The 19,017-nt window shown below is 36.1% G+C and overlaps 3 protein-coding genes across 3 annotated transcripts; all 3 read right to left on the minus strand.

The window, feature by feature from the left end:
* Positions 1 to 226: 226 nt before the first annotated feature.
* Positions 227 to 8,301, minus strand: LOC104771241 (protein HASTY 1). The gene is made up of 22 exons (XM_087506599.1): positions 7,939 to 8,301; positions 7,205 to 7,306; positions 6,568 to 6,711; positions 6,363 to 6,443; positions 6,206 to 6,275; positions 5,851 to 5,921; positions 5,617 to 5,780; positions 5,460 to 5,531; positions 5,135 to 5,372; positions 4,723 to 4,785; positions 4,328 to 4,606; positions 4,137 to 4,250; positions 3,895 to 4,021; positions 3,631 to 3,800; positions 3,397 to 3,498; positions 2,798 to 2,901; positions 2,432 to 2,717; positions 2,063 to 2,304; positions 1,440 to 1,943; positions 1,059 to 1,353; positions 782 to 965; positions 227 to 689 (listed from the first exon to the last, which is right to left on the minus strand). The coding sequence occupies exons 1-22, from the start codon at positions 8,050 to 8,052 to the stop codon at positions 610 to 612; spliced, it is 3,606 nt and encodes a 1,201-aa protein (XP_087362725.1). The 5' UTR covers positions 8,053 to 8,301; the 3' UTR covers positions 227 to 609.
* A 1,806-nt stretch (positions 8,302 to 10,107) lies between these two features.
* LOC147919284 (putative nucleolar protein 5-1) lies at positions 10,108 to 11,940 on the minus strand. Its single transcript, XM_087506600.1, has 4 exons — positions 11,859 to 11,940; positions 11,056 to 11,256; positions 10,471 to 10,965; positions 10,108 to 10,391 (listed from the first exon to the last, which is right to left on the minus strand). The coding sequence occupies exons 1-4, from the start codon at positions 11,892 to 11,894 to the stop codon at positions 10,170 to 10,172; spliced, it is 954 nt and encodes a 317-aa protein (XP_087362726.1). The 5' UTR covers positions 11,895 to 11,940; the 3' UTR covers positions 10,108 to 10,169.
* Positions 11,941 to 16,527: 4,587 nt separating this feature from the next.
* Positions 16,528 to 17,762, minus strand: LOC147919285 (uncharacterized). Its single transcript, XM_087504541.1, has one exon. The coding sequence runs from the start codon at positions 17,722 to 17,724 to the stop codon at positions 16,573 to 16,575; it is 1,152 nt and encodes a 383-aa protein (XP_087360667.1). The 5' UTR covers positions 17,725 to 17,762; the 3' UTR covers positions 16,528 to 16,572.
* Between the last annotated feature and the right edge of the window lie 1,255 nt (positions 17,763 to 19,017).

Here is a 19,017-nt window from a genome sequence, read left to right on the forward strand (position 1 = left end):
GTCCCGACCTTATTAATTTATAGAGGTTTTACTGTATTATGAAACAATACAACATCTGTAAAACATATGTAAGAAGTACTTTTAACGTTAAAAAATATCAATTCAGAAAGGAAACGATTGTTAATCGTTCTTCTTATATAGATTGTTTAGACCAACCCTCATTTCTTACAAATCTAAAATTTATTTTATTTGGTATTTGTTGGATTCTTAGTCATGCTCTCGAAAGTGAAGATATAAGATTCACTAAAAAGCGGGAAGGTAAATAACACTTTTGAGATCAGAGCTTTCTCTCCATCAATCATGGATGTGTCAAGGTTCGTGGATTTGTGTACAAATATACAAATAGGGACATTTTATAGAGAAGTAGCATCGCAATTTCGATAGGTTGGATATGCCAAACCTCGTTTATGCATCATAAGTTCAAGGAAACACTTGCTCTTCAATGTATTTGATCATCATCCATCTGTGTGTGTCAAACAAACAAAAAAAGCCGCTTCTTGTTACCTTCCGCAAAATCTTCTTTCCCGATTAATTTACATATCTGTACGGTCTCGTTGTCAGAATTCATCATCTTGCCTCTCTTTAACTTCATATTATAATGGTTTCACCTCATAAAACACTAGCCAGCCCAATTGTTTCCCCTTCGTTTTCTTTAGCTTCTGAAGTGTTTGCTGGTCCACGTGACCTCACTGGAGGAAGGAAAAGTAAAAATAGATAATGTCAAGAGTTTGAGGCTTCTTCATATGAAACTTGCGTCGTATAGAAGAGTAGGGATGCTTACAAGTGACATTGGTGATAACATTAACGGTTTTCTGAGCAGCAAGCGCTCTTAAGTTATTCCCTGTACCTAACAGCAACAAGCTTTTCATGAGCTGCTTCTGCTCTTTGGGACTTGGAGTTTTCGCCACAGCTTCTTCAAAAGCACGCAAGTCGTTGGGAGTGAGACAAGGGAGTGAAAGCAAAACCTGATACAACCAAGAAACATTTTTCACCAGTCAGATTTCATAATACAGCATGCAAAAGGACTCCAGAGTGGTTAATTCTGTAAGAATACTGACCTGACGGGGAGCTGGGTCTCTGTCAGCGAGATAAAAGAATATTTCACGGCATAGATAAACAAGATCAGCGCTGTTAACCGCATTTGACTCCATGGCTAAGCCTTTAATGACCGCATAAAACAAATCTTTTGACACAAATTCTCTGAGTTCCACGTTATTTGTTAGAATCGCTAGAAGGACAACAACACCACAAAAGCAACAGACTTTGGTGGTTGCTTCCCCATCTGTCCATGTAAATACTTCCAAACATATTTGCAGTGCTGGGAGAGCCATGTTTTTGTGATTTAGGAGGAAACTGCATATATGATACACTGTTAACTCTACTCTCATCCAAAAAAGTTAGCCAAGTAAGAAGTTGAAAAGCAAGAACAGTATGCATACCCCACTATAGAGTTGGATCTGAATGCAGACAAATCCTTGAGAGTAGACATATCCACACGGCCGACATGGCCTGGATGCTCCAAAATTGGAAGCCCAGGGTTTAAACCAGGAGAAGCTATCGTTGAAAGGAGGGTGGCAATCTCCCTTGTTAATTCCCTCAGAAGTTTTTCTTCCATTACTTCAAGTTTCATGTCAGGCCCATTTTGTACACCAAACGAATCTGGAACTTGTGCTCTGCCGTCACGCATAAGACTAGCCCAAGAGGAGCTAGTAGCTTGCTGACAATGAATAAACAACGGTTGCAGGAGCACTTCAAGCCATGACTCCCACATGTCAGCCGGACAAGATTTAACAACAGAAACTACAAAGGCGTGAATAAGCTGTCGTATGTGCCTGAACTCCATCGATTGTAGGTTCTCCATGAGTGCCACTGCGACATGGTTAGCATCTAGGCATTTGAAGAATGTATCTCCGATTGTTGTCGATAGACCCAACACATAGTATCTGCATTTGTAGACAATATGTATACCACACAAAATTGATATAGTTTAGGTAACCAGTAGATGAGAAGAAGTACAGAAATGCTGTACGTAAGACCTAAAGGAGGTTAGTAGATCCCTTACCCACTATCTCGGATACCTTTCAACCAATTTCGCACATTGGCTTCATTTGCCTCTGATTGTCCGTCTTTACCACCATCAAAAGATCCATCAGCATACACCGAAGAGACTTTTGACAATTTAGGATTTGCTTCCCCAAGGAGACTATATCGCTCAACATCAGGCATTGTCATTGCTGCCCTCATCTCTGGGGGTAGTGTTTGATATACTGAGGGAGACCAAAGGGAATGGATAACACGGAGAAGCTGAAGAAACAGGATAAATGAGTGTTAACGCGTTAATCTAAGGAAATCCTGGCCAGGTTTTGGTAGCAACATAGTTTAGTTACGTGTTAACTAAGAATATTTAAGTTTTGAGAATATATACACATACTTTTAAGAGAGGTGGCAACATCCAAGATAGATGATGAGCCATAGGATGCAAATCTTGACTTTTTACTGAGGTTGTATTCAAGTTGCTTTTTCCATGTCCACTTCTCTTGAGAGCCTTCTCAAAGAATGTAACAGTGTGGAACAAAGACCACATGAAGGGCGTGTTGGAGCAAAGACGAACAAACCCCATAGGATCTAATAGATAATTATTCTGCCACTCTGCTTGGACCCACTGTTGGCTCAGTGGCTCCAGTAACCAAGCAAGAACTTCTTGCTGCTGTTGAGCTCTGCATCAAGATCAGACCTAATTTAAGAACATGATAAACCTAATGCTGGATAAATGCAAAACAAAAATAATTCATGTTACCCTGCTGCTGAAGCCATAACAAGAAATGCTTCACCCAAAATGTTATGCTCCCCCCGGAGCAAAGTTCCTTCTCTTTGCATATATGCCATTGTATCAGCAATATTCTGTATCAAAGAAGGAATGAGGGTTAACATGAAAATCGTACCACATAAAAGGATAATTCCGAGAGGCAAATGTGAAACAACAAAAACGAAAAGTCGTGCAGTAAAGGTGTTGCAATGGACAGTGGTCATATAAGTATAACTTTACATAATTGCGAATAGGCGACCTTCACAATATAAGTTCATCGGTTTAGCACATAAATGAAGTCATAGTCTAAAATAATCATGAATATGTGAGCTTCACAGTATAAGATCAACAACCAACGTGAACAAGACGTATAAACTAAACACCTCTGATTGAAATCCTGAAAACGAACAACCAGCTCAAAGATTTTCCTATGCGTGCAGCGTGGTCTCCATATATATATATAAATCAGAGCATACAAGGCAAGCTAATCAAAATCACAGGGAAACTTTTTAGCCATAAGATCTGAGTAAAAATAGGTCCTGGTTTTGTATCTGAGTCTCTAAACGGATGGAGTGGGAGATCAGATTTACCTTCATGTGAGGCAGAACACTTTTTTCAGCGGCTTTGGCTATTCGTATAAAAGACGTACAAATCTGTAATCTTGCAATTCTTGAAGTACTAGTTGCTGGATCCTGCCAAGGAAACATGCTATAAATTTACTCATTCACTTCTTGACTCTAGGCAACGCACATTGCATATTGTTTGTATATATATGCATGTGCATGGATAAATTCAATCACTGAAAATATGTAATAGTAGGAAACCTTGACAATGTGTGGAAGAGAGGTAAGAAGTTCAAATAATTTGTTGATAACACTCCCAACTGCATCTGGGAAATACTTGAGGAAGGGACCAACTGCATCCAGATAGTGTGCATGCATTTTTATAAGTTCCGGCTCAGTCCATTTCAAAGAGAGAAGCTGCTGAAGCAAGCCTGCTTATCAAGAAGCCGAGAATGAATTAATGGGGTTTTGAAAATGTGAAAAATAAACAAAAGCTGGAAGAATATAAAATATGCTACCACATACCTTCAAATATTCCACGCAGTGAAAAATGAACTTCAGAACCACCACCAGCAAACTCATTTGACCCATCAAACACCGTCGCCACAATACAATCGAAAGCCAATTGCAGGCTGTCCATCACAGCTACATCCTGAATATGCACGTTTGTATCAAGATCACACATAAATACTGAATATCACAGCTATCAAAACTAGAAGATTGTGAAAAAAAACTCAGTAGAGAAAAGTAAGACTTCGTGAAAAAACCTGAAGAGGCACTGGAGATGCCAATAGATCCTTAATGAGAGTGATAATCCTTTCGGCTATTTTAGTACTAGAAACAAGGGGCTTGTGAGAAGCAATAAACTTGATCAATTCTAACTGCACCAAATAAACAAGTTTCTGGTTAATGTGTTGTTTGCGAAGTACTATCTAGTGCATTTGTCTCAAGAACTTACAAGCCTTGATCGGTATTGGCCAAAGTCTCCCTTCCCATCGAACTCATCACTCCACAGTTCCAGTGGCCCAAGAGAAAGAGCAATTCGTGGAGGGACTTTTTCTTTTTTGAGCATTCGCTGGAAAGACACATCCAAGATTGCGCAAGAGATATCATCATTAATAAGACTAAGAATCTTTTTCTTTTCGCTCTCAACATGGCTTGAACTACCAACTGCTGGTCCCTCTCCACTTAGATAAGCAGCAGCCTTCGGCTTTGAAAGTAAATCCCTCATTAATGCCTACAAGACAATGCCAAAGAGCACAAATGTCAGCCCGACAATCTTTATTATGTCTGTGGTTGATATTTTCCAGTGGATGGTAGGCGAGGAAGTCGTTACTATAAAATACAACATACCAGCCAGAAGTGCATTGCTTCATAGTGAAGACCCAGCTTAAAGTGTTGAAAGAAACCAAGCATCTACGTTAAAAAATGAGAATAAAAACAGTCAAACAAACGTGTCCAAAGTAACAGATTAAAATAGTGTAAAATAAAACAAAATAGCCATAAACCACAACGCAACAGAACGTAAAAATAAATAAAAAATTGCCAAAAAACAATCTAATTGAGAAACAAGATTAGGATAAGATAACAAAGCTTTTGAAAGGTTGGCTCATGATTAGAAAGTACCGATTTACGTTATATAAGAACTAGTCCATTATGAGATAAAGTGCAGCTACATCCTAGCTGATGATTTACTTCCCAGGTTTTTCATGAACATTATAGACAACTTCATCATTTAAATTTAATTACATAACGATGTCAGTACCTGTTGAAGGTATAAAGCCAGAACACCACCATCACTAGCAATACATTGGAAGTTTGTTGAGCCTAAAGAAACCAAACTTTCACATATGCACTCAGCAAACTCATAATCACTTTCATCTATAACCCCAGCATTTGAGGCTGATCTGTATAAGAATTCTCTGGAGACATTCATCAGACTCTGAAACAGACTGCTGATTGCAGAATCGAATTCAGAACCAGGAGCATCACTGGGTCTTTTTCTGCACACAAGGAAAGTTTTTTTTTTTCTGTCATATGTCTACTAGAAATTATATAGATATATCAGGTCAAACAGCCCAGTTGCATACCTTGAGCAGACAAGTTTGAAAAACTCACAAGCATGAAGACGGAAGTCATGAGAAGAAAGTAAGACACCACACCTATTACAAATTTAGGGAGCACGTTTAGCAGGAAATATTTAAATGCTGATGATCTGTATAATATTTTCTCCATGAGCAACCTTACCCATTAATAATTCCATATCTGGAAAGATCTAGAACAGGAGCCCATTCGGCATATGCATTGATGGCATTTAAACAAGCTATAACCACAGCTGCGTGCTGTTTTGCCAAGTCAACCTGTTGCCTACTAGCTTCACTCATCGCAGCTCCAAAGTGTCTCTCGAGAAGCTGCATTATGTAATGAATCAAATTACCGCTACAACAGACAACATAAATGAGTGAAAAAATTGTGGCATACATTATACAATAAAGGCAAAATCTCAGGAAGAGATTGAGTAAGTCCCCGCAACAATAACCGACGCCTGTCACCTGGAGAGAAAGTCCAACTAAAAATTAGAGAGGAAAACAGACAGTTTAGATGAAAATTTTAGACATCACAAGGTACATATAAACTATCCGGATTAAGGTGCCATTTTTGTAAAATATGTCAGTCGACTAACGACTGAAAGTTTGCACTTACAATATAATTAAATTTCGAAGGTTAGCAAATATGTGTTTTTGCAACCTCAGTATTATAGCATGAACAAAACTACAACGCTGAAAAGCGCAACAGCACAGAGAAATGAGGAAAAAAAAAAACCCCTCTCAGATACCTTCCAAGTCCTCATTGTGAACTGTTATATCTTCAGGGAGCCATCTTAACATCATTGATACCACTTCAGCCTGGTATTTTGAGATTATTCTGTGACATTTTACATCTCCGCCTTATAAAAAAATTGAACAAATTAAAGAAATGAGAAAACGTTATACTTGTAACGGGCCCTGTGCAGACAAGGAAGCAAGTGAAGGAAACAACTCCTGCCAAAGATCGGGGCCTTCTCTTCTAACTATCTGCAACAAGAAAACAATATGAATCCACGAGTTGGTTCAAGAGCGCGCAAACGAGCACCAGCCGCAACAACAGGAAACTATGACCAATAGAGAATGAATGCAAACACTAAGAAACTTGAATAACCTCAGCTACAAGGGCAGCTGACTGACTCTTAAGAGACCACTCCTCACACGGACTAGCAATCTCGGACATTAGTTCAACAGATAGCTTAGCAAAATCCCTGCGCTCTGAGGGGCTTAATTCCTCCCAACGTAGTCTAACCAAATGCTGCAAAAAAAGAAAGATAGCTCCAGATAACGTTGGTATGCTTTTCTTAATATAATGTTTGCAATTATCATGGATAGGTATAACACACAACACGATGCATTGAGAAATTGCGTAGGGATGAGATATATTCAAAACTCAAATACTGATAAGGTAATTTCATTACAGCATTGACATAAAGTCATTAAATTAATTTTATCAAAAAAAAAGTATCGAAGAAGTCCATCAAAAATTGACTTGCTAGCAAATTAGTTTCCTAGAAGAGTCTCCGCAGTACCTCATTCTGTAAGATGATATTTTTCAAACTAAACCTCCGGACTATATTTGGATTGCGAGTTTCGAACTCCAAAAAAAAAAAAAAAAGTAACCAAAGACCAAACCAATGTATTTATATCTATCCTTTCGCCCTAACATTTAAAATTCCCCAGTTTAACTCAAGAACAGCAGTTAGTGGAAAATTTAATGATATTCCAAAGTAATACAGCTTCGCACAAACCTGTAGCATTTTGAAGGCATGCAGTCGAATTTCCGAAGAGCACTCCTTTTTCACTAGAAGTAAGGAAATATTTGCTAGAACCCTGATATCTCCAGATTTAATCTGCAGTTATTGTATCAAAACAGAAGGCGAACAGGTCAATAAAACGCAAAGAAGTTTATAAAACCCTCAGGTATTCAAGAAATAATCAAATAAAAATTGAACAAGATTTATGCTTGCCCAAAACAGTGATCGATCGATATTTAATATTTGCCTAAATAGAGTTGAAGGAAACTTCCAAACGCCAAAACATCTCTGAAGATGATCCATAAGGCAACCAACAAGAGCTTGAAAGAAATCGTAAACAAGGATCACTAGTAATCAAAACCTTTAAAACACGCCTCAACTAGCAGAAACCACTCAGATAACAACAGCAACCAAAAAACACAAACCCTAAAACCAAAAGGTAGGCAAATCCTTAAATCGTAATTTTGCCAGAATAAACCCTTAAGCGGGATCGTTGAACCTTTAAGAAGCCTCCTCAGCATTCACATATACAAACCTCAGAGAGAATTGCAAACACAAATACTTAAAAATAGTGAAAGCAATACAAAGCTACTTAAAACTTAATACACCGGAAATTACAGCACACTATTCTCCACATAGACGCAAACCGATCACAGAGAACAGATTGATTGAGGAAAACTGAATTAAAGAAAAAAAAAGAAAGAAGAGAGTGTGAAGTTTAATCATACAGATTCGAGGAATGCAACGGCGGCTTTACGAGCATCGGGAGTAGAGTTATAATCGAGAACAGCGAGAATCGCCTGGGCGACATTACTCGCCGTGGAATTGGTGCTAACATCCATTGTTTCCCGGCGAACAAGAGCTTTCCCTTCCGTCGAATACCTAACACACGCAAAGAAGATTCCTATTCCTAGTCTTTCAAAATCAACAGCGAGAGAGCGAGAGAGAGAGAGAGAGAGAGAGAGAGAGAGAATGTGGTTGCTCTCTGGTTTTTAAGTAAATTAGAATTAAGGACTAAAGCCGACTTGCAGAGAAACTTTTTTCGGGTTTTGGGGATTTCACAAATTATTTAGCGTATTAAAATAAAAGCTTCCGTTTTCGAATTAAAAATGTACTTTTGTAATATTTCTATTGGCTTGTTTTTTATTTTTTACTTATATTATAAATACAATTCAAAATAATTTAGCTTTGCAGCTAATATTTCATTCTCTTATAAAAAAAGAATATATAGAATATAAAAATTCTATGATTCTAAGGTTATTCAGTGATTTTAGTCATTTTACAAAAAATAATTATAATTTTACTACATAAATAAAAAAGAATGTAAAAAGAAAAACGTTAGAACACATTATTATTCAACACAATATAAACTTACTAAACACACTACTAAAAAAACAACATAAACTAAAAAAATAAGGTTATCTCAAATCTATATAATAATAACAATCTGAAAAAATGCGACCAACAGTTGTGTTTTTCAATCGTACCTTTTGGAAAATGCGACCAACATTTGTATTTTTTCAATCGTACCTTTTGGATATTTTCTGAAAAGTCGTGATGGATCATTAAAACGGTTATCTTTTAAAATATATATATATATATATATATATATATATATATATTTGTCTATTTGAACTGTTTTTATTTTTTTGGCCATGAAACAAAATCAACTAAAATTTCAGTCTCAACGGTTTTTACCGCTCTCTAAATTATTCTCTAGCATTCATTCTTTTAAAAGTAAAGAAATTCCTTCAATTTTTGATTTAACAAAAGATTTTTGGAATGATGAATCTAATTTACAACTTTTAGTTAATTTTATACATAAAAATTTAATGAAAATACCTAGAGTTTTTTTTCGAAGAGTTAGATGAATTATATAGTTAGCTTTTGGATTTGACTTTTGAATATGGTAATAAAGATGTCTTCTATTTAAAAGCAGTTTATATGAGTTTGTAGGTATAATCAAGTGCAAATACAACAGTTGCAACTTTTCGTAATAACTTTTCGTAAAAAATTGTTTTTATTTGTTTTTTTTTAATTCAAATGGTTATATCTGTTCATTGTAGAGTTGTGTCTTTTCACTATATTTTATTTATATTTTTTCTTCACAACTTTTCGTTCTAATAGGTGTGTCTATTTAAATAGTCATGCCTTTTGAATTTTCTTTATATTTGTCTCTTCATCATTAATTAACAAGTTCGTTGAAACAAATTTTCTATTTTATGTTAAATCTAAATAATTGAATATTAATATATATATTCAACGTTATTCTATAATCTAACTAAAATTTTAGAAATGATTATATCAATAGAAAAATTTAATAAAACTGAATATAGAATTTACAGTTGCGTCTATTTATCGTAATTTTTTGTTAAAAACTATTTTAATATTTAAAATTAAAATTTATTTTATTTTGTTTTAAGAGTTGTGTATTTTAATTTTAATTTATTTGTTGATACAGTCTCACTCATTATTAAATATATTTTTAATTATAATTATTTAATAGAAAAATACATTTACTCATTACAACCATTAGTTCAATATTCTCAATTAGGATTACTTTATCATAATAATTTTTTTAATTTTACTCTTTACCATAATTCTTCATAAAAATATCTTATATTTATAATACTTTAAACAATATGTTTTGCAAAACTGCATTTATTCTACATAATTTTTTTTTGTTATAAGTTTTCATTTTGATGGTTGTGTTTTTAATAACAGTTTATGTTTAATTTTTATGTTTTCAAACTATTCTATTACATTCAAATAATTTTGTAATATATAATTTTAAATTTTAAATTTAATTTTTTTTTTCTAAAGTACTTCCCCCGTGTCTGAGTCCTAGTATTCATAAAAACCAAAAAGAACCTAAAAAAAAAAAACCATCCCGGAACAAGTAAATTGTGCTTTAATTTGATTGGTTTCATCGAGATAGATAAGAGAAGTTAAGAAAAGTTTACATAAACCATAAAACGAAATAGAAAAGAGCAATTAAGAAAAGCAGGATTATTATCATCTTCTTTGTCTTCTTTGCCGGCTCTTGGGATTCTGCTTCTGTCTTCCCTTTCTCCTTCGAAGGCTCCTCAGTTTTGGCTTCTTCCTCGATTTTGGAATCTTCCTCATCATCAGACACATGTCCTGAACCTCTTCTTTGGAGATCTCTCAACCGTTCTTCAAGCTGCCAAGAAAAATTAGACCAAAAGGAAGAAAATAGCTAGGATCGGGCCGGGAGAGGAAAAACATTGAAGAGTAAGTACCTTTAAGAGGTTTTGCACTCCCAGAGAGTTGCCTTGTCGGCCATCACCATGAGCATCACAACGGATAGCAAGAGCAACTTTTGCAGCTAGTGACCGAGAGATTTTAGCCTTGTGCTCTGGTGCAGCTTGAGCAACCAGAGGTGCGTGGTAAATGAGACCATACTGTGGAGTGTTGTGTCCGTACTTGAAGGCTCTTAATAGGGCCTTTTCAGAGCCAAGAATCTGAATCTTGCACGCAGGTAGCTTTGAGAGGTTCAATAAACTACCACGATGAGAAATTAGGCGTGCACCAACCATCTCCCCGACAAGTGCAGTTAGGTTTGGTGCAATTGTGTTCATTCTGCTCTTCAAGATGCCATGAAGCGGGGCTCTGCACTCAGTAAGAGCAAGAATCTGGTCACAAATTTCCCTGCACTCAGTAAAGTCACTGACTTGAGTTCCCGTCGATTTAACAGCAGCTTCTTTTAGTTTTGCTTCATCTTCATCAGTCAATATCTGAGATGACATTGGACACATAAAAATATCTAAGTATCATACAAATCCGGACAAATAAAAGACAGAAGAGAATGGTAAACAAGTTTTAACCTCAGAGAAGTCTAGCTTTGGTGCATTAATCCGATTCCCCATTAGCTTTACAGCCTTGACATATTGGATTTTTTCATGTACGATCTTAGCAAGCTCAGGAAAATGCAAATTGTACAATTTATGAAGCCTCGTTGAGTAAGTGTTAAGCTCTTCCTCAAGATCATCAAGCTTTTCTAAAGCTTTGATTACAATGGTCTCCACCTAACAAAATATTAAGTATTGAGGGGATAAGTAAACATATGTAAGACGTCAAACAAACACAATGATCATCGACAAACTCAAACATCTCTCTTCTCTTCCCAAAACCTATAGATTATGATTAGAATTAAATTAATGGTCTACATATCATCTACAAATGATGAGTTTAATTATCGACTTTTTCGATCGTCATAACTCATTAAGTTTACCCAATCAATCACCAAGATAAATAATATATAACATTGTTTGATAACTTCCAAGCCAAAGAGTATGATATTTTAGTATTTGTAAGTACTAAAATATTTGCACACTTGTCACATAGATCTATGTGGGTAGACAAAATTATTTCTATCTCCAGTGCAATATCCAAGAAACAGAACCCACAAGGCAAATTGCATGCCAAAAAAAAAAACAGCAAGACCATAAGACGTACTTAAGTCGATAATTTATTTTGAAGGAGAGTATCCATACATATGGACTTCTAATTAATGTATAAGTAACATGAGACGTAAAACACACATCATAGGATATACAGAGGAACTTAATTAATAGCAATTTAGACCTAACATTGAGCTAAATATAAGACAGTATAAACAAACGACTACCTTTTCATCAGAGCTATGAGACAATCCCAGGCTCATTGTAGCTAAGCTAGATCGTGATCCTCCAATAGAGAGAGAGAGAGAGAACCTTAGAGGGTTTAACACAAAAGCTGAAACGTTAGATATATAGGGAGAGAAGAAAAAAGGAGCGAATAATTTGCTAGATTTTATATGGGTGTTGATAGGTTTATATGAGGTTCAGAGATTCTTAAAATATTATGTCGTCAACTCTATAATTTATCAAAAAAAAAGAATTGTTTATTCTCGACTAAACAGAAAAGGAAAAGGATTATTTTGACTATTTTGAACGATATATTCCTAATTGTCAAATATTGTGTCAACGCTATATTACTCCTAAAAATAACAAATATGTGCATCGGTAGATTTGGCCTGATCATGTTAAAAAATATATCAATATATATATATTTATGTAAAAGAAGAAAAATTGATGTTTCGACTTAAAAAAACAGGAAAATTTTAAGTGAAACAAAAAATATATTTTCTTTTTTGTGCACTAACCAAAAAAACATTATTACTATTTTCAGAAATAATATATTTCTATAACAAAATTATACATAAATTTTTTTTTTTTTTTTTAACAGCTGATTTTATTAAGAACTTGTAATGTGATCCTCACGAAGGAGATTTACAATGAAATTAGGAACATATTGGTAATTTACTAACAAAGAATCAGAAGTATCTTCTTTTGCTAGACGATCTGCAACCATATTGCTGCTTCGTGGTGTCCATTGGAATTGGATTGAAGAAAACTTCTCCTTCCATGCATTGATATCTCTTACCCAGTTGTGCAAACCAAAGTTTTTGCTGTTCCCGTCAATTAGCTTCTTCACTGTTTTATTGTCTCCCTCAAAAACCACATTTCGGTAACCTTTGTTCCAGACTTGTTGCATTGCCATTAAGAGCGCTTGTAGTTCTGCTTCTAACGGTCCTGAACAGTTTCTGCCAACACTAATAGCTGCTTCTTGGAAAAAACCTTCTTCGTCACGCAAAATCCATGCTGCCTTTGACAGTCTTCCTTCTCTTAGTAGTCGACAGTCATAGTTGCATTTGATGTATCCTCTCTCTGGCTTTCTCCAACTTGAGCGTTGTTCTCTTTGATGTCTTGATGATGGTTGATGCAAGTCATTTGTAAACTTGATGTCAGCCCATTCTGTTGCTTCCGTAATGGCATTTTGTATATCCATGTGCCAGAGAGTTGATTTTCCTTTATAGAATAGCATGTTTCGACTTTTCCATATTCTCCAAAGTATCCAAAGAGGTAGTTGATTGTGCAACTTCGACAAATTGGTATTGCTATTGTACTCCATAATCATCTTCAACTTTTCTGTGAATGGAATTGTTGGATCAAGTAGACCAGAATGTGAAAATATTGTACTTCGCCATATATTATTCGCATGTTGACATGTGAAGAAAAGATGATCCGGAGTTTCTTCATAGGCATTGCATCTGGAGCATAATGGATCTCTTAAGATTCGCCTTTGAGATAAAAACGATTTGATGCCTATGGTTTTTGTTATCAGTCGCCAAAGAAAATGCTTTATCTTTGGTGCTGTCTTCACTCGCCATGCTGCTTGTTTGAGTTCCTGAGGTCCTGGAGGTGGAGTGAAATCGTGTATATTGTCTTGGAGATGTGTACTTAACCAGTATCCCGATTTTACTGTATAGAAGCCCGAGTCTGTATAATGCCATCCTAACAAATCTGAGTTTGATTGGCAGCTTAGCTTGATGTCTTTTATTAAAGCAACATCCTCTGGGACAATGTACTCTTCCAAAATATTCAGGTTCCAAGTCTTGGTGTCTTCATTTATCAGATCTTTGACTGAGGTTAATCTCGATGCTTTGTTTTCTATGGCTGTTGCTGCTCTTGGAGGGTGTGCAGGTATCCATGCATCTTTCCAGATATTTGTTTCTGCTCCATTACCAATTAAAAACCGCATTCCTTTCTTCAATAAATCTCTACCTTCCATAAGTGAGCGCCATATAAATGAAGGTTTCCTTCCGAGTGTGGCATCTAGAATATTGGATTCTGCATAGTATCTTCCTTTCAGTAAACGTGCTAGGAGACTGGTAGGTGTTTGTAGAACTCTCCAGACTTGTTTTGCCAGCAATGCTACATTGAAGTGCTCTATATCTCGAAATCCCAAACCCCCTTCTCTCTTTGGTAAAGCAAGTCGTTTCCAAGCTAACCAATGCATTGATCGTCTGTTTGTTCCTTTCTTCCACCAGAATTTTGCTAGTAAGCCGTTGATATCTTCACAAATCCTTTTAGGCAACTTGAAACAATTCATTGTGTAAACTGGGAAAGCAAGGGCTACTGTTTTAATCAGAATTTCTTTACCCGCATCTGATAGCAATCTGTTTGACCAACCATTGGTTGTCTTCTTGACTTTCTCAACAATGAATTCAAAAATCTCTTTTTTCTTCTTGCCAATTTGCTCTGGTAATCCTAGATACTTGCCACAACCTCCATCATTATGAATGTTGAGTATTCTTCTCAGTCTTGTCTTCATATGAGGATCTACTTTTGAGCCAAAGATAATTGCCGATTTATGGAGATTCACTGCTTGTCCTGAGGCTAGTTCATACTCTGAAAGAATATTCATTATCGTCGAACAGGACTTCTTATGGGCATGGCAAAAGAAAAGAGCATCATCAGCAAATAGTAGATGATTTATATTTGGGCATGTATTACTTATTTTCATTCCTTTGAGTTCTTTGGATTCTTCTGCTCTCTGTAAAAGATGACTCAGGACTTCAGAGCATAAGATGAAGAGATAAGGAGATAAAGGATCACCTTGTCTTATTCCTCTTCCTGGTGTTATCATTCACATTGGTGTACCATTTATCATTGTAGAGAAAGTGACTGATTCCACACATTTCATAATCCAACTGATCCATCTGTTGTCAAAGCCCATATGATGCATTGTGTCTCAAAGAAATTGCCATTCAAGTCTGTCGTAGGCCTTGGATATGTCTGTTTTAACTGCCATATAAGACTTTGACCAACGCTTCCGTGATTTTAGAGAATGGAGCATTTCGTGAGCCAATATGACATTATCCATGATGTTGCGACATGGGATGAAAGCAGCTTGGTTTTCGGATATAATAGAAGAGAGGTGTTGCTTCATCCGATTGACCAAAATCTTTGAAATGATTTTGTAACTGACGTTGCAGAGTGCGATAGGTCTGAAGTCGCTCATTGTCTGTGGCGTTTCTATCTTTGGTATTAGACAGATGTTTGTGTGATTCATAGAATCAACAAATTCTCCTTGTTCAAAGAATCGTTGTATCTCCTCAATAACCGACCCTTTTATATCTGTCCAGAATTGCTGATAAAATGCTGCAGTTAAACCATCCGGACCTGGTGCTCTGTCTGCACCAATACTAAAAATCGCGGTTCGTATCTCTTCTTCTGAAACCGGTTTGATGAGGTCTGCATTCATTTCTGCTGATACTTTGGCTTCAAAACCCTCAAAAACTTTCTGGTAGTCAACTGTAGCTTGACGTGTACTTTGAAAAAGACTTGTGAAGTAGTTTTCTGCACATTCCCCTATTTCTCCATCTCCTTTCTTTATACAGCCTGTATCATCTTTATTGTCAGTATACGATTTCGAGCTAATCTTCCTTTTGTTGCTGCATAGAAAAACTTGGTATTCCTATTACCAAGATGCATCCAAGTATTCCTGCTCTTTAGTTTCCAAAACTGTTCCTCGTCCGCATAAGCCTGATTGAGATCGATCCTGATTTGATTTATATCCGCAGTTGAAAAATTACCAGAAGATAGTGCATAATCTAGCCGCTTCTTTAAATGTCTGATCCTCTCTGCTGCATTTGGTTTGTTTTCTCTTTTCCATTTTGAAATGGATCATCTGCATTTTTGTATACGGCTAGCTAGACCTGACTGATACTAATCATTCTGATTCCAACTTTCAATGACTGTTTCTTTAAAACCTTCTTTATTAAACAATCTCTTATCATACCTGAACTGCACATGTCTTGTCTCAACTGTATTGATGATGTTTGTTACCACTGGTCGATGATCCGAGGCTTCAAAAGGCAGAAACTCAGATTGTGCTGAAGGAAACTGTGAGCCATTTAGAGTTTGCCATTACTCTGTCCAAGCAGCATAGGATATCATGATTGTACCTCTTACCCGTCCATGAAAATCTATCACCAATAGACTTGAGGTCATGAAAATCGCATACTGCAATCATGCGTCTGAAATCAACAAAACTACTTTCCGGTCGACGAGAACCACCCTTTTTCTCATCATTACCTTTGATCTCATTAAAATCTCCCATGATTAACCAAGGAGCTTGACGGGTTTCTGATATAGTTTCCAGTTCTTCCCAAAGATGATGTCTGAGACCTTGTTCAGGGTAACCATAAACGAAAGACAAATAGAAACTGAATCCATTGAAATCAACATGACAATCTAAAAGGTGGGGTCAACGAGAAACTACTGAAACTGAAACTGAACTTTTCCAAAGGACTGCAATTCCACCACTTATACCTTGAGGTGGAACTGTTACATGAAAATCATAACCTACTTCTTCACAAACTTCCTTGATCTGTGCATCTCTTTGTTTTGTCTCGAGGAGGCATATTATGTCCGGGAAATACTCTCTGTGTATTTCCTTGAGACGTCGAACTGTAGGGTCTACCCCTAAACCCTGACAGTTCCAAACGGTTGTCGTCATGGGTTGTCTGGTGGTATAGGGCCCACCGCGCCTCGACACTGGTTGTTCCGTTGAGGTGGAACACTGCCTTCTCCTATCTCGTTAGAAGTATTATCCCGCTTCCAAGCCTTTTCAGTTTGCTCAATATCATCTTCGCGTTTGCGTTTACCTCTAGCTATTTGTCTTGCTTCGTACATATCCATAGATGCTTGCATGATCTCAGGTCTAGGAGTAACAAAGAGTCTGTTGACTGTACTGGTGATAAATGGCTCCTCCTCTGGGTCAGATATGTTAGCCAGAGCATCGTGATTTGGATCAATATCATCAAGTTCTTCTGCCTCATTGTTGTCATTGTTGATCTCATGTTGATTTGCTGCTGCCTCGTCGAGATCCTCCTCGTCATTAATTTCTTCAATAATCACTCCTTGGTTCCCTGGTCCCATTGGTGGAAGGTCTGCTCCCTCGTTTTCATCATCTGATATCGGATCATCCTCATCACCACCATTTTGGATAAGACACGCTCCCGAGTCATGAGTTAGCATACCACAAACATTACAGAAGCCTCTTAGTCTCTCATATCTGAAGCGTAGCAGAGTGTTGACACCAGGTTGGAATTGGAAATTACGCTGGGATCGCAGTGGGTTCGCCACATCCCAATTGACTTGGACACGGACAAATTCAACTCTTGCTGCTATCTCTGCCTCATACTCAACTTCTACCAGATTCCCTAAAGCACGCCCAATGTTACCAATAACTTCGCGATTGAGGAATTGAAATGGGATACCTCGAATCTGAATCCAGAACGGTATGAAATCTATCAGTGGAGGATTCTGAAGTGGTCTCCATTGTTGGAGGATCAACATTCTGTCATTAAAAGCCCATGGTCCTCGACGAATGACCGTTTGGAGAGATTCTTCAGATGGGAAAATGAATTGGAATTGATTCCCAGGGATGATTCTTCCATGAACAAGGCCTGATTGTCCCCATACCCATGGCATAGATGCCACAATTGACTGGAGATTTTGACGCCTTGGCATTACTGGTCTGCCCATTAAGATGAAACGATTTTCGGCTTCAGCCCTGGCCACCACTTCCCCCGGTAAAACAAATGGTTCATCATCAGCACCCAAATTGATTTCTTGTACCGCCCGTCGAAGATTATCAGCCATTTGGAAACGAATATCGTAGTAACGAAATGGGTAATGAAGAACAAAAGAAAATTTCTGGATTGTAAGTGAGTAACTTGCAACAACACAACTGCGATTATATAGATTCTGAAATCTTGTAACCGCCACACACGCATCACGCTTGTATCGGAATAACAACGTGGAGATAACTGCCAGTGAGATGGGGTGAAAACTGCCCCCAACGCCGGAAAATTCGAAGCAAACCGCCGCCAATAAATCGCGATAGAGAGTCGAAAGTAACCGCCAGGAAATCGCCTTTTCCATACACATACATAAATTTTTAATTATAAGAAAACAGCTGTATAATAAATTTTCCAAAATACCAGCCTTACTTCAAACGGAAAAACTTATAAAAAAAAATAGATTGTTACTCTACTAAACATAAGACGAAAAGGATTATACTATTTTTAAAGGTATATTTCTATAAGAAAATCTTACAGTTAGTTACTAATTCTTTATTATTTTTTTTGGGCAAAAGTTAGTTACTAATTCTAAAACAAGATTTTATTAAAGAAATATTAACTCCACTTTTTGTTATCAATATTAACCTAAAAAGAGAGAAAAAGAAAACATTTGCATCTTTAGCTTTGGCCTCGTGTAAAATAAACTAGGTTTTGAACCCATGTTACGCGTGGGTTTATTTAATATATTTTGGTGAAAATTATATATACTCACTCCATTATATATACTCACTCCATTTCAATATATTTTGGTGAAAATTATATATACTCACTCCATTTCAAAATATAAGAAATATATTTTGGTGAAAATTATATATACTCACTCCATTATATATTTAATATATTTTGGTGAAAATTATATATACTCACTCCATTATATATACTCACTCCATTTCAATATATTTAATATATTTTGGTGAAAATTATATATACTCACTCCATTTCAAAATATAAGAAATGACCACTTTAAAAAAATTCAATCAATCATAAATAAAACTGCATAATAAATATATTAAACTAATCTAAAAGTAGCATAAAAACTTAAAAACATCTTATATTATGAAACAAAAAAATCTTCTCTAAAACATCTTATATTATGAAATGCAGAGAGTATGTGATTGATGACATAATGAAATATTATCTTATAAAAATAAATTATAATTATATTAAATAAAAATATAAGTTTCATATACACAATTTAAAAATATAACACAATTGTGTTATACAATCAAACCAGATAAAAAAAATCATGAATTTAACTCGACGTCCAGGCAAGGCGAATCAAACTGGTGACCTCACATATCCTAAACCATTT

Source organism: Camelina sativa, chromosome 20, assembly GCF_030686135.1.
Source record: "Camelina sativa cultivar CO46 ecotype springtype chromosome 20, ASM3068613v1".
Taxonomy (NCBI): domain Eukaryota; kingdom Viridiplantae; phylum Streptophyta; class Magnoliopsida; order Brassicales; family Brassicaceae; genus Camelina; species Camelina sativa.

Excerpts from the sequence above, each read along its gene's own strand:
- LOC147919285 (XM_087504541.1), bottom strand. The coding sequence starts at position 17,724 with ATGGCTGATAATCTTCGACGGGCGGTACAAGAAATCAATTTGGGTGCT.
- LOC147919284 (XM_087506600.1), bottom strand. The coding sequence starts at position 11,894 with ATGAGCCTGGGATTGTCTCATAGCTCTGATGAAAAG. Across the intron at positions 11,257-11,858 it reads CTCATAGCTCTGATGAAAAG|GTGGAGACCATTGTAATCAA; the intron begins GTAGTCGTTTGT and ends ATATTTTGTTAG. Across the intron at positions 10,966-11,055 it reads CAAAGCTAGACTTCTCTGAG|ATATTGACTGATGAAGATGA; the intron begins GTTAAAACTTGT and ends ATGTCATCTCAG.
- LOC104771241 (XM_087506599.1), bottom strand. The coding sequence starts at position 8,052 with ATGGATGTTAGCACCAATTCCACGGCGAGTAATGTCGCCCAGGCGATT. Across the intron at positions 5,373-5,459 it reads TTCAAACTTGTCTGCTCAAG|AAAAAGACCCAGTGATGCTC; the intron begins GTATGCAACTGG and ends CCTTGTGTGCAG. Across the intron at positions 4,786-5,134 it reads TGGCTTTATACCTTCAACAG|ATGCTTGGTTTCTTTCAACA; the intron begins GTACTGACATCG and ends TTTTTAACGTAG.